Raw genomic sequence first — 13,607 nt, forward strand, 5'->3', positions numbered from 1 at the left:
CTATATTGCATGATTTAATTAATAACCAAAAGGTTGATCGATTACACTCGTTGGTGAATAATATATTAATCTATTTTTGTTTTGGTCACTCATATTTTAAAAACTTTCAATTTTATCACAAACATAGAAGGTTTTGGCCACTCCTTTGTTAAATTGTTAATGGTAAACTACGCTTAAGATCACTAAATTTATAGTAAGTTTATATTTTAGTTACTTAATTTTAAAAAGTTACGAAATGATCATTAAACTATTTGAAAGTTTTCATTTAAGTCACTAGGCTGTTAAAATTATTATTGTATGGCCTTCACTATTCGCACCACTTACATCAATCGAAATTTCCCGTTATCCTTCTCTTCTAAAGTTTAATTTTTTTATAAAATAACTTTAAATATCACAAATTTACCAACAAAAATCTAAACAATTTTTTCTCCGATCTCCGTCACTTACCATTAAATCAGAAATCACTAACCATACTTTTTTTAAAAGAACAAATATAACAGCTCACTTAAATGAAATGCCTCTTTCTTAATTAGCATAATAGAAAATTTAATCCTCAATTTTTAACCATTTTATCATTTTGGTCCTTATTTGACCGAACCCAATCTCAAACCAGCTGTCACCAGAATCTAATCTGCTTTTCCCTCAAAGGCCGTCTCTCAGGCTTTACCGAGGAGATCAAATTGAACGAAGTTTAATGGAAACGAACAGTAACAGTGCAAGTTCAAAGCCTTCAGCTTCTTCATTAAGATGGAGAATCCTTAGTCGAGCTGTTCTTCATCGTGCCAAAAATCCAGGTACCCTTTTCAATCCACTGATCTCAATTTGTTTATAATGGCATTGTTTTAGCTTTGTTCACTGATTTTAATCATCGTGTAGAAGATGAATCGCAATTGGGCATGAAGCTCATTTCCAGAAAAGCAGCAAAAGGATTCAACTTGATACAGTGTCAACTGCTAAATCATGATCACGAGTCTAGAGATGCCCAGTTTTGCTACACCTTGCCCACTCAAGGATGTCCCAAGCTTGTTTTAACGTGAGTTTTCATAGACTCGATACCCTTTTTGTTTTTCTAGTTTCTTTTCGACATTTCTTCGAACACTTGGTGGAATGAGCAGTCAATGGTTTTGGTTTCATAAAAACCAATTTTATCTTTAGTTAAAAAGTGGAGCATTTTTGTTTCCTGACTTGCTTAGTATTGATGCTCAAGCTTCAATGGAAGTGTTGTAACATTAATCCTGTTTGTTGTCTTTGGAACTTAATGCAGTCAAAGATTGAATAATAATGCAGACCTCACTGACTTTGAGATTTGTAATAGACATAACATTGACAATACTGGGATTGTCTGTAAGTTACTTTTACCCATTGTTTATCAATTTCAAGTTTTTTCCTCTGATGTTTGTTTCCATGTCTTGTTGAGGGTTAGTTGGCTCCTTCAGGAGAAGTATTCGAAATGTCATCTGCCAGACAGTCGACTGGACCCCCAACAACAGAAGTTATTATCCTTCAGGAAAGGTTTTGTCTCCTGTGCTCTGTCGAGAGCCAACATGCCGTGAGCGGCTGCCTTGAGGGCCTAGTTCACAGAGTTAGGAGCGCTCTCGACCATACGTGGATATACAACCACCCACCATGGTGACGTGAGCGTCTCGCCCTTGATGGGGTTCATACTTGGCATATAGGTCACTTATTGAGGAATATGGTACCACTTGAGACACTCATGTCCCCTTGGTGTTTGGCCGTACATCCACATACAACCGAGGGCACTCCTGGCTCTGTGAATCAAGCCCTCAGGGCAATCGCTTACCGCACACTGACTCCCGGTAGAGCATGGGAGACAAAACCTTCCCCAGAGGACAACTTTCAATTGTTGGGGGACCAATTCGGCTAGCTGGCAGAACGACACTTCGAAGACTTCTCCCGAAGGAGTCGACCCCCCTTCAACATGTCTATCTTTATCGAGTAAGATTTGTGTCTGGTTCGCTGCAAGGTGGATTGATACTTTCTAACTTATTGAAACCAACAGAACTTCTTAAACAAATTTCACTATGTCTGTTATTATGGCCATGAGTTAATTTCTTATTGTAACTCTGATTGTATGTTATGTATCTTATTAGTCACTAATATGTATCTTATAAGTTAATTTCAAGTAGTAGTTGTCTTTCTTAATTAAACTGTTTCTTTTCTCATTTGAAATGTTCTTATACAGGTCAGTGGCCATCTGAAGATGTCCTTGCCTATTATTGCTTATCACATGCAGACATGTTCAGGTTCGTAAGTAGGGTTAATCTCCTTTAATAAAATTGCTCGAGCTTGAGAACCAGGATGGTACCATGATTTGGCTGCTTCTGCTGATCTGCGAGCTATTCCGTATTCCTTTTCACTTGGATGATGTTTCTGCATTCTAATTCTAATATGCCAGGTCTAAAAGAGTTATTGAGCTCGGATCAGGTTATGGCTTAGCTGGCTTAACCATTGCAGCAACCACAGAGGCATTAGAAGTAGTAATTTCAGATGGAAATCCTCAAGTGGTCGATTGTATCCTTTTGACTTCATCATATATACCTTGTTATATATGGAGGAAACAGCTTTCCCTGCAATTCCTTTTCTTTCATTCCTATTCACTTTGAATATATGTCTTGAGGTTCCTTAACATGAAGATATTCTGCATAATATTAACACAAACTCTGGAGCATTTGGTGAAACAAGAGTGAAGCCCATGAAATTGCACTGGAATGAGAAAGAAGTTTCAAATCTCTCACACACTTTCGACGTCATCGTTGCAAGTGATTGGTAAGGCCTATTACTGGCTCATGTTATGAATAACAAATGCATCAGCAAAAATACCATAGAGGCCCCTGTACTAGGAATTATGACTTGATTTTATAATTGATCTAGTGTTGTGGACGATGTAAGCAGTCAATCAATTGAGACTACTTATAGTCCGCTAACTAGGGGAAAGAAAAGCCTCTGTTATGAGTTGAAGGCAAAAAGGTTAGGTTCGTTCGGACGGAAGCAAACCTCACACGAACCTATTCTTGTGACCTCAATCTTGAGGCTGAAAGAAACCTAGCAGGGACAGGTTATGGAATATCTGGACCATTAGAGGCATGTAGTATTGCAAATTTCTCACTTTAATGGTGCGCTTATCTTCTGCCTTATTCTTAGCTTAATATCTGATTTTCAACAGCACCTTTTTCAAGGAATTCCACAAAGATCTTGCTCAAGTAACAGAGCTCTTGTTGAAAAAACCAGGACCCTCTGAAGCTATACTTTTCAGCCCAAAAAGAGGTAACTCATTAGATAAGTTTCTGGAGGAAATCAAGGACAATGGCTTGCTTTTCAGCATAACAGAGATCTACGACACGGAAATATGGAATCGTCATCAACAGTTCATGAATGGAGATGAGTCATGGCCTGGATATGAAAAAGATCATTGTTACCCATTGTTAATAAGAATTACGAGATAAACTACAACAACTGGCATTCATCCCATGATCATCTGCCCACTGTTCTTGGGAATCTTTCCTTGCTGGTTGACCCATGTCATGTGCAGGTATGAGTAGTATAGTTGTTATCTTTTAAGACAGCAAGATTCACATGTACATGCACTTTCCATATCAACTTCAATTGCTATTTTTGCCATTTTATTATGTTGGGAATGGAAAGAACATGGTGATGTTTTAATTTTTTAATTTATCCTTATCATAGTGACTTCCCTTTTAAATGAAGCATGGATGAATGCACCGAAACTCTGCATGGAATATTCCTTCTCTGAGCAATAAAGTTAAGGATAAATTACATTAGTAGTCACTTAATTATTAGTAAATTTCTTTTTTGTCACTTAACTATTAAAAGTTATAAAATAGTTACTAAACTGATGTTAGTAAATATCTTTTTTGGTCACCAAACTATGAAAAGTTACAAAATAATTATTCTTTGTCTTTTATGAAAAGTTACAAAAATGATCACCCAACTGTTCAATTTTGTCTTTTCTGGTCACTAGTACTAACGTTGACTATTTTTAAAATTGACATAATAACAACTTTAACCCTTAACATTTATACATTGTATCAATTTAATTTTGATTCTAAAAATCTAACTTTCAATATTTACATATTGTGAAATTTGGTCTTTTGTAGGTTTTTTACCATTTCACTTAAAAGCTAAAAGAAACAAATTTATTAACAAAATTTGATTGAAAATATACAAAACATATCTAAAAATTCAATATAATGATTTTCATCTTTTCTCTTTCTTTTAAAATTAACCCTCAATTTCACAAAAAAGAAATTACGAAACAGAGATCAAATTACATAATGTGTAAATGTTGAGCGTTAAATTTTATTAGAATCAAGACTAAGTTCACATAATTTATAAATATCGAGAGTTAAAAATTGTCATAAGCCAATTTTAAAAGTTGCTATCATTAGCTTGCAGCTAGTGACAAAAAAAAATTAAATTAAATAATTGGGTAATCAAAAAATAAATTCACTAATAGTTGGGTAATTATTAGTGTACTTTTACCCATATAAATTTTATTCTCTAGACTTGATAATTAGGTCCATTTTGGTACATACACTTTTTTTTATACTTAAACGATTAAGTCTATTTTGATCCCTAAACTTGATAAATATAAAAATGGGTAAACTACAAAAAGTTACTTTTGTTTGCCTCTGATTATATTTTAGTCATTTACGTTATCGTTTTGTTACGAAGTGGTCACTCTACCTTTAAATTCCGTTACTTCTCTAGCGGCAATCCTTTAAATGCCAACTTAAATATCTAGTTACTGAAATGAAAATAAATTTTTAATTAAATAAATTTAATTTAAACTGCCATGTACGACATCCAAATTAGTATTTAAAACCCATTTGAACCGTTTAACTCAACTAAAAAATTCAGATCAGATGCAATAAATTATTTAATAATGAACATTTGGTAAAATAATTGAAAGCTTGTGACGGCCAAACCCACACCATATATCTTAAACTAAACAAATCATTAAATAATTGCATTTCTTAAAGAACAAATAGAGACAAATGAACTCATCTCCTTTGGCATTAGTAGGCTACGGTAACAAAACATTAACCTTAGCCATAGCCAACTAATCATTGTCTTTTTCCTGCAATTTATGTCTAATAATCGATTGAAAAATATGCCTCTATCTTGCCTGCCTCTAATAATGTCTGATATATATGTTTTCTATCTTTTGTACTTATATATTACACTGGTTTTCTAGTTGGAAAGAAAATGCAGGCCGGTGATTATGTGATATCATTGGATGGTTTTAGATTGTGTGGCCAACTGTTGATCTTCACTCGGTTTCCGATTAGTTTGCAAATAGTTGAGGTCCTGAATGTTGTCGGTTGGCAGCTCGGCATTGTTAAAAGAGATGCCAGAACTGCCATATTATGGCCAAACTGGTTATGACACCGACAATGAGAGCTGATGAAGTAGACCGGGAACTAGCTGAGACATCGACCGCCATGGGATCGGAGGTCTTGAGACTGCAACAACCATAAATCAACATCAGTGGCAAAATAAGTTCGATGTGATGATGATTGGGAGGTGCTCATAAATGGTGTATACGGCATATGCAGTTGCAGCATGGGACAGTGCTGAGACTTAGATTTTGGAAGTGTATATGAAGATGAACATTAAAAAAAAAAAAAGTAAGTAAAAGTACCATGAAGGCCACTATAATAGGAGTCAGATCGTATTTTGTCGCCTTTACTCAAAAAAATAGGGAAAGTAGTCCATGTACATTAGTTCATAGAGCAAACTGGTCCTTTTCTTTAAAAACTTCATCCATTTTTACGGTTAAAAACGGAGGTGTCTGACAGAATAATTAAATAGTTACATGTAGCATGCCACATGAATGAGGTACAAGGACCAGTTTTTAACATTAGAAATGGATGAAATTTTAACAAAAAAACTAATTTACTCTTTGATCTAATGTATAGACACTAATTTACTCATTTTTAAGTGATCTAATGTATAGACACTAATTTACTCATTTTTAAGTAAAAAGAACAAAACGCAATCCGACTTCTAATATAATGGCTTTCATAGTTCTTTTACTAAAAAGGTACATGAAGGCCATCTTGGGACTAAACAATGTATGGTCCCCCCCCCATATGGCTCCCAATACCAAACCATAAGAATGGGGAAATTTCAACTGACAGATATGGATTGACCATGATTTGTTTAGTAGCTGATCAACTAAATCATAATAGCTAAGGGGTTTGCAATGCAATTATTACCTTGCGGAAGGTGTAGTAGGGCAGAAAGTAATGACATAATCAGCACCAGCGCAAGTAAAGGTACTGGTTCCATCGTCATAAGCATAGCTATAAGCAGTAGGACATGCTGTCTTGAAGAATTTCGAGTACGAGCTCGGCTTACACGTATTGGGAGTCGAATAAGCGCCACTGCAACAATATTTCGGGTCGCCGAAAGCATTGCATGCACTATTACAAGCCACTCCTTCACTCCCATCGACAACTTTAAGTTCCAAAGGGCAGTTACTGTTCAATTCCGCATCACATCCGGCTGAACTACAATTACCTCCTTTACCACCATGTGGAGATACCATCATTGGTAAATTGTATCCATCCACAAGGCTAACGTCATAAAAATCCAATCCCGAAGCTCCGTTCAATGTAAACTCCGCAAGGGTTGCAGGAGGGATAGCACCAGCACCAGAGCATTCTATCGTAGACGAACCGCAGTCTCCAGTGAGACAAGTGAATTTGCCAGAAGAGTCTTGGGTACAAAGAGTTCGACCCCATAACCGACCTGACCAAGATGTCGGAACATCGATAGATTTCGATTCTCCTTGTTGAAGAACAAAACCTGTAGGTGAAAGTGGTGGGATTCCAGCACTTGACAACACTCCTGGCCAAACTGTATAGCTGCATTTGTTTATGATGGTAAACGTCGACGAACGAGCACCTGTAATAAAACCAGATTAAAACCAACAACAGGAGCAAAAACAACAACGACGAGAAATGAACTCGGCGAAATGATTTATGACCTGAGAATAGTTGAAGGAAGACGAACATAACCAATACAATCGTAAGTTGCAGAGCAGCCATTGGAAACTATATTTGCAAACACTTTGGTGAGTACTAAGAGTGTTGCATATATATATATAGAAAGTAAATCTAATGTTGATGTGTGGGTACCATGTGATGATATGGGCAGTGGGGCAGAGCAAAGAAGCATGTATGATGAGGCACATGCTCAACCTGCAAACATTTGCAGTCGGCCATTGCTGTCCAAGTAATTCTTTTTCTTTGCTTAGGAAAACCAAAACAAATTGTCGCTATAAAGCTGACATATATATATATATATATAATAGTAGAATACATCAATGATGAAATAGGCTTTTGGAAGTATTGATGAGGTACATTGGGATTTCTGCATATTTGAGGTTGCAGAAAGGACATCAGGTTTGCAATTTGAGGCCATGATTTTGATAGGTAATTTGAACATATTCAAGAAGCTATGAGTCTCATATTTTTAACCAATGGCAGTCAACTTATATGTGCAAGTTGTCGAGGGTAATCACCAAGCAAGTTATACAAGGAGTTGACAGGGATGATTATTGTGGGTCAAATTACGGTTTTGGTCCTTTTACCATGCTCAAGTTAGAGATTTGGTTCTACCTGAACTTTTTCTATGTGCCTCGCCACCATACGCAACATATACTTTAATTTGACATAATTTAGTTTGGCTCCCCAAAATTTTGAAAATTTTTCAAAGTTTTATCAGAGTTTTGAAATTTTTAATTAGGTCTCTCTATTTTTTTTTTTGAGGTTCTCATTGCTCCTCTCAAAAAAATTTAAAAACTAATTAAACCCTTCATAATTTTTAGAAAATTCTTCAATGCCCCTCAAAATTTTTTAAAAATTTTAATAGACCCTTAAATTTTTTGAAGTATTTAACTAACCCCCTCCCAATCTTAATGGCATGTTCCCCATTGATTTAGTTTTTTTATTATCTTTTATAATGTCATTGGTTAGTCCAAATAGTTTATTAATTATTTCGATTAAAATACAGATGTATTTTTTTTTAAAATTACCCTTTCTAACATTTTATATATACATCAACATAATAATTTGAAAAGAATTCTCGTAAGAAAATTCAGATCAAAATTTTAGTCTAAGCTATTTATTTCATAAAAATAGAATGATAAAATTACACTAAATTAAATTATAAGGACTAACTTCATAATAAAGGAAATATGGCCATCATTGTGCAACTTGTCAATATTTTAAACTTGTTGGGTATAAATCTTGATTGGATTAAGGCTGCAAAACATCATTATCTAGCTCCATTATGCTCAACTCAACATAGGATCTAGCTGAGGCAAGTTGGTGAGCTTTGTTCAGCTCACTTGACCTTCATTTAGGATTTTACTTGTTGATTCACATGAAGTGTTAGCATAAAGGAATTTTGGCCCTATATATATATATATATATATATATATATATATACCTTTACTAACACATACAAGCAAGCAACTTGACTGCAGTGGTCAATTGGGGGGTTTTATTTATTATTTGCTAAACAGTTGACTACTTGTGAGGAAACAGAGGTCAATGTCAAAAGATCATGCGAACGCCTCCGTGGCCTTACACCAGCCGTGAAGTTCTAAGGCAAATGGTGAAGGATTAGACTTGTTTGAGATTGGGTTATTTATTCAAATTTGGAGGATTATTGTGAAATTTGAAAGGGCTTAGATAAAAATGTTAGTTTTAATAATGGGTTTCAGTTAGATCTGTTTGAGTTTGGTTATTCGTATGGGCCCGAAGGCTTGTACAAAATTTGAGAGGGTATAGACAAAAATATTAGGCCCGAAAAATGGATTTAGGCAAAAAAATTAAGCTCGTTTAAAATATGGGCCAGGCTTGGACTTGAATATTCAATGCCCAAGCTCGACCCGACTTGTTTTTAAGTTTATAATAGTTTATATTTTGTTATTTATATATATATTATGTAATTTAGAACACATTAAAAATTAAACTTATACTAAATATATAATACTACGTAATATAAACATTAAAATAATGTTAAGATAACTATATAAAACTTTTAATAAATAAAAAATATTAAATATTAAAATAATATAATATAAATAATTTTTTAAAAAAATGGGCGAGCCTAAAATGAGCTTGGGTTAGTCTTTTGTAAATATGGGCGGGTTTTAGCAAAATTTTAGGCCCATATTTCAAGTTGGGCGAGGCTTGGACAAGCATAAAGTATATTAATATTATGCTTAGGCTCACCCCTACCCGACCCATGAGCACATCTAGTTTGAGCACATAGGCATAGACCAGCTTCCTCAATGGCAAATTTATCATTTAGGCCTTTAAAGTTTTATAAAATTACAAAATAATATTATAAGAAAATTGTATTTTAGTCCTTAGAAATTTATAATTTGTTTTGCCCCTAACCAATTCTCTAGCTACGCCTTTTTGGAACAAAAAAAAAAGTAGACCCATTTAAAATATAGAACAAGCTCAAGTTCAAATTAAAAGCTCGAGCCTGATATGACCCAATTTTCTTTTAAGTTTAAAATTGGCTACTTTTTTTCTTTTGTTTTAAATTTTTTTATGTTTAAGAATTTAATAAAAGAAAAATATATAATGGCCATAAAACATATATATTTAATAAATATTAAATAAAAATTAAAATATTTTAAAAATTAGAATTAAAATGTTCGAATCTTAAAATTTTTGAGTTAAACATTTACAAATATAAAATTTGAGATTTATATTTCGATGCAAGGCCTCAATCTTTCGTAGCCCATAAACATCTTCATCCTCGTTAGGCCAGATCCAATATACTTTGGGCTTCTTGTTAAAGTGTGTCTAATGCTTCATAATGGGCCTTGTAGGCTGTAGCATTGCTTCGGCTGGTTCTTGGCTGTCCGGTACATGGAGGCCAATGTAGCATGGGAGAACTAGACCTATAAATTCGGAATCCAATCCGTAATAGTTTGAACAAGTAACTTAAAATGACTTGAGTTTGATATGACTCGACAAAAAGGTTTGATAGGTAAATATGTATGACTATAACACAAAATTAACTAAATTTAGAATGATTGACCTTAAAATAAATATACAAGATAACACGATTTAAACAGAACTTGAATGATAAACTTTAAAATCGATCTCAAACTCAATTGATCCAATTCAGATTCATCAATCCAAGACTAACTCCATCCGTCCATAGTTTATTAAGCCTTTGTGGAAAGATCTTCCAAGATGCTGAAGATAAACTTGATGAGCAATCGCATGTTTGCTGTGTTGTTGAAAGCAATCGAATTATGTTATGCTAACCAAATAAATCTTTGACACTTTGGGTAATTAGCGGCCACCTCAGACACTGCCCTACGCCCATTCACGGCTTGAACTTTCATCGGACTTTCTCAGAGGATTCTTACAAACACCTTGCAAGCATCCACTCGGAGAAGCTGGGAAACATAGCCCAAGTTGGGTTCTCAAGCCGAAAAGACATTTTTACCGAACACGGTAGCAGGGATGATTGCTGTGCGACATTGAACACAAGGTCTTTACCAATTATACCGAAGCTCGCAAGTGGTTTCAACGTGGTTCAATCACATTTAAAAGCACGTGTTGAGCATTATCCTTGACTCTAAATGACGATTATCCAATAATAAAAATCTATTAAGTAATGATTTTCACTATAAAAGATATAAATAACTCAACTCCACTACCTTCTTCTCCAAGACAGAAAAAAAAAAAAGTAATGTTATATTGTCAAAAATAACCCCCATGAACACATATTTATCATTTCAACTCCAAATTTAGTATCCAGTCTTTTATATTCGAGTTTCATCATGATCAAATATCATGAGTGGGTTTTCTCCGAGGGCGAAATTAGAATGGCTGGCAGTGTCTCGGTCTCTCTTAAAATAGAAAAATTTTCATTTAAACTTTTCAAAAATTTTAAAATTTTAAATTAATATAAAACACGATAAATGAATAATTGGAAAAATCAAACAAAAATCGAACAAAACTCATCCATAATGTACTCACACGTTAAAAATAAAGACCTAAACATTACAATTACAAATTATGAAATTCGAACATGAATATTCAAAAACCGAAAACCGAGCCAATTAAGAAAATTATGTGGACCATTAACCAACTACTTAGGACCACGTTCTAGAATCAATAATCTAGAAATGTCAATTCGGAGTCTATCTTCCAGCCGCCCAGTTTGAATTTAAGGTACAACAATACATATCTAAATTTTCTGCCTTCTAGAAAACGGGTTCAATCCCGCCAAACAGGACCAAAATGTAAAAAATAAAAAAAGAGCTTTAATTTTGAAATTCAGCAAATTTATTTCTTTTAAAAAAATTAATTATTTTTTAAATTTTAAAAGTGAACAACTAAGAACAATTAATCAAGAAGTTAATGTTTTCCATCAATTGTACATATTTTTTTTATTGGTATAATGATAAATTTAGCTCTCAAAATTTACACATTCTATTAATTTGGTCCTGATTTAACAATGTTATCCTGCAACATTTGTGCAAATGTTGAGATTAAATTTGTTTAACTTTTTTAGAATCAAGGTCAAAATGACAAATATGTAAGCATCGAATGCTAAATTTATTACTATATCAATCAAAATTATGTACAACTGACGGAAGACATTAACGTCGTGATTAATTGTCCTTAGTTGCTCACTTTCAAATTTGATGAGGATTAAATTGCTCTAATTTTTTGAGAGGGACCAACTTGCTCAATTTTGAAATTGAGAGGACTGAAGAGATCTTTTTACCTTAACAAATTGGACTAAATTCATTTCGTTGATATAAATTTTTCTTATATTGGAAGGAGTATATTTAAGAAAGAATCCACATCGGTATTTTAATCAAAATAATTAATCGTATTTAACTACTTGAGCTAACTAATAATATTATAAAAATGGGATAATATAATTTTTTACCCTTGAACTTGGTAATTAGGTTCACTTTGGCACCTATACTTTTGTTTGACTCACTTAGGCACTTGAACTTGACAATTAGGTCCATTTTAGTCCCTGAACTTGAAGAGTGCCACATCATCCTTTGAAAATTAATATATATATAAATTTTTAGGTGATGATATGTTATAATCTTAGAGTGTCACGTTTAGTATTTTAATAACTAGGTTGGTGGTTGAACATGTCAAACTATCGATTCCTAATTTAACCAGTTCAACTGGTTCGATTGTCAGATCGACAATAAATATTTTTTATTAAACCGACTCAATCTATTCAATTGTCAATTTGTGTCACGACTTTCAAATTTTACCAATTTCAAGCAATTTTTAAGTCAATCGATTCAACCCATTTGTTTAAACTATTACATCAATCTGTTCTCTATCCATCCAATCCTATTCTATTCCAGTGGCATTATTCACATCATCAAATCTTTACATAATTCAAATCCAGAGACCAAAATGAATTTAGTTGCCAAATTCAATTACTAAAGTGGACAAAAAAAAATACATGTACCAAAGTGAATCTAATTCCCAAGTTCAAGGGCAAAAAAATACATTATCCCTATAAAAATTGAGAAACTAAATTAAACTAGATTAAAATATAGAGATTAACTATAATAAAGGGACTAAAACCAAAATTCAGCCAAAATTAAAGGAATGTTGTCCTGGAAATTATATGGGGCACATAAAGTGTACGAGCTTAATAGTCTTTGATAGAGTGCTATTTTAGAAGGTGAAGCCAATCAAGAAGACTTTATTGATAGTCAAATAAGTTCTATTAACACCATATTCTAGAATCAATAATCTAGATGTTTTGGAGGGGTTTTTTTGTAAATAAAAAAATTAAAACAATGCCTGCCGACTACTTTGAATTTAAAGTACATTAGTATAATTATTTCTTATTTTTTATATAGTTTTTTTTTTCTATTTTTTAGTTAGATTGGTACGAGTATTATTATCAGTATAGGAGTTCGAGTGTACTAAAGCGTATTATCCTCCTATTTATGGGTTTGGGAGGGGTTATGGGTAATTCTAAGCATTGTGTCAAAAAGAGCAGATATGATCCGAACATATGATAAGATTGTTAAAAAAAATAATTTAAGTTTCATCATACATAATTGTGATATATGGACGAGAATGGCTAGTCTCTTAAACATGGAAATTTATGTTATAGTCCTTTTGAAAGATATAAATTATATGGTAAAATTGTATTTTAGCTTTAAAATAAATTAAATTCTTGTAGAAAATGTAAAGTTATAAGCTAATATAATGGTAATTTCGTATTTCGATACTCACAAAAATTTATAACTCAAATTGGGTCCCTCTAGAAAAATTTATAGCTTCACTCTCGATGCAATGTGTGGGTTTCCAATTTCATCATGCGCATATGCCATGTATGGATTTTTCCTTTCGGATTCTTCTCGATTCTTTGTTCATTGTGTTTTGTATTGATTTGATTTGATTCTATGTTGTAATTGTTCGGACATATATTTGTAGTTACATTGTACTTGTGAATATATTCTATTTGTTTTCGGGGAAAAATTAGACATTATTTTGATACGCCTTTTGTATGGATAATTTACA

General features: G+C 33.2%; 2 protein-coding genes across 3 annotated transcripts; one reads left to right on the top strand and one right to left on the bottom strand.

Annotated features, from left to right (window-relative positions):
- The first annotated feature begins 550 nt into the window (after nt 1-550).
- Nucleotides 551-3,795, top strand: LOC108481925 (calmodulin-lysine N-methyltransferase). 2 transcript variants are annotated; one of them, XM_017785014.2, is made up of 7 exons: nt 551-794; nt 880-1,033; nt 1,265-1,344; nt 2,204-2,264; nt 2,417-2,532; nt 2,655-2,787; nt 3,185-3,795. In XM_017785014.2, exons 1-7 carry the CDS (start codon nt 695-697, stop codon nt 3,462-3,464), a joined length of 924 nt encoding a protein of 307 aa, XP_017640503.1. In that variant the 5' UTR covers nt 551-694; the 3' UTR covers nt 3,465-3,795. The 2 variants fall into 2 exon arrangements, with proteins under 2 accessions (XP_017640503.1, XP_017640497.1); XM_017785008.2 differs by having other exon boundaries at nt 559-794; nt 877-1,033.
- A 1,182-nt stretch (nt 3,796-4,977) lies between these two features.
- Nucleotides 4,978-7,320, bottom strand: LOC108470492 (thaumatin-like protein 1b). The gene is made up of 4 exons (XM_017771823.2): nt 7,185-7,320; nt 7,034-7,100; nt 6,261-6,951; nt 4,978-5,504 (listed from the first exon to the last, which is right to left on the bottom strand). The coding sequence occupies exons 1-4, from the start codon at nt 7,269-7,271 to the stop codon at nt 5,381-5,383; spliced, it is 969 nt and encodes a 322-aa protein (XP_017627312.2). The 5' UTR covers nt 7,272-7,320; the 3' UTR covers nt 4,978-5,380.
- Nucleotides 7,321-13,607: the final 6,287 nt, after the last annotated feature.

Source organism: Gossypium arboreum, chromosome 2, assembly GCF_025698485.1.
Source record: "Gossypium arboreum isolate Shixiya-1 chromosome 2, ASM2569848v2, whole genome shotgun sequence".
In the NCBI taxonomy this organism is placed as follows: domain Eukaryota; kingdom Viridiplantae; phylum Streptophyta; class Magnoliopsida; order Malvales; family Malvaceae; genus Gossypium; species Gossypium arboreum.

Bases quoted from the DNA above. Each gene is read 5' to 3' on its own strand.
- LOC108470492 (XM_017771823.2), bottom strand. From the start codon at position 7,271: ATGGCCGACTGCAAATGTTTGCAGGTTGAGCATGTGCCTCATCATACA. The intron at 6,952-7,033 runs GTCATAAATCAT...GTTTTATTACAG, and splicing joins CTTCCTTCAACTATTCTCAG to GTGCTCGTTCGTCGACGTTT. The intron at 5,505-6,260 runs GTAATAATTGCA...TGGTTGTTGCAG, and splicing joins CCTACTACACCTTCCGCAAG to TCTCAAGACCTCCGATCCCA.
- LOC108481925 (XM_017785008.2), top strand. From the start codon at position 695: ATGGAAACGAACAGTAACAGTGCAAGTTCAAAGCCTTCAGCTTCTTCA. The intron at 1,345-2,203 runs GTAAGTTACTTT...GTTCTTATACAG, and splicing joins TGACAATACTGGGATTGTCT to GTCAGTGGCCATCTGAAGAT. The intron at 2,533-2,654 runs GTATCCTTTTGA...CTTAACATGAAG, and splicing joins AAATCCTCAAGTGGTCGATT to ATATTCTGCATAATATTAAC.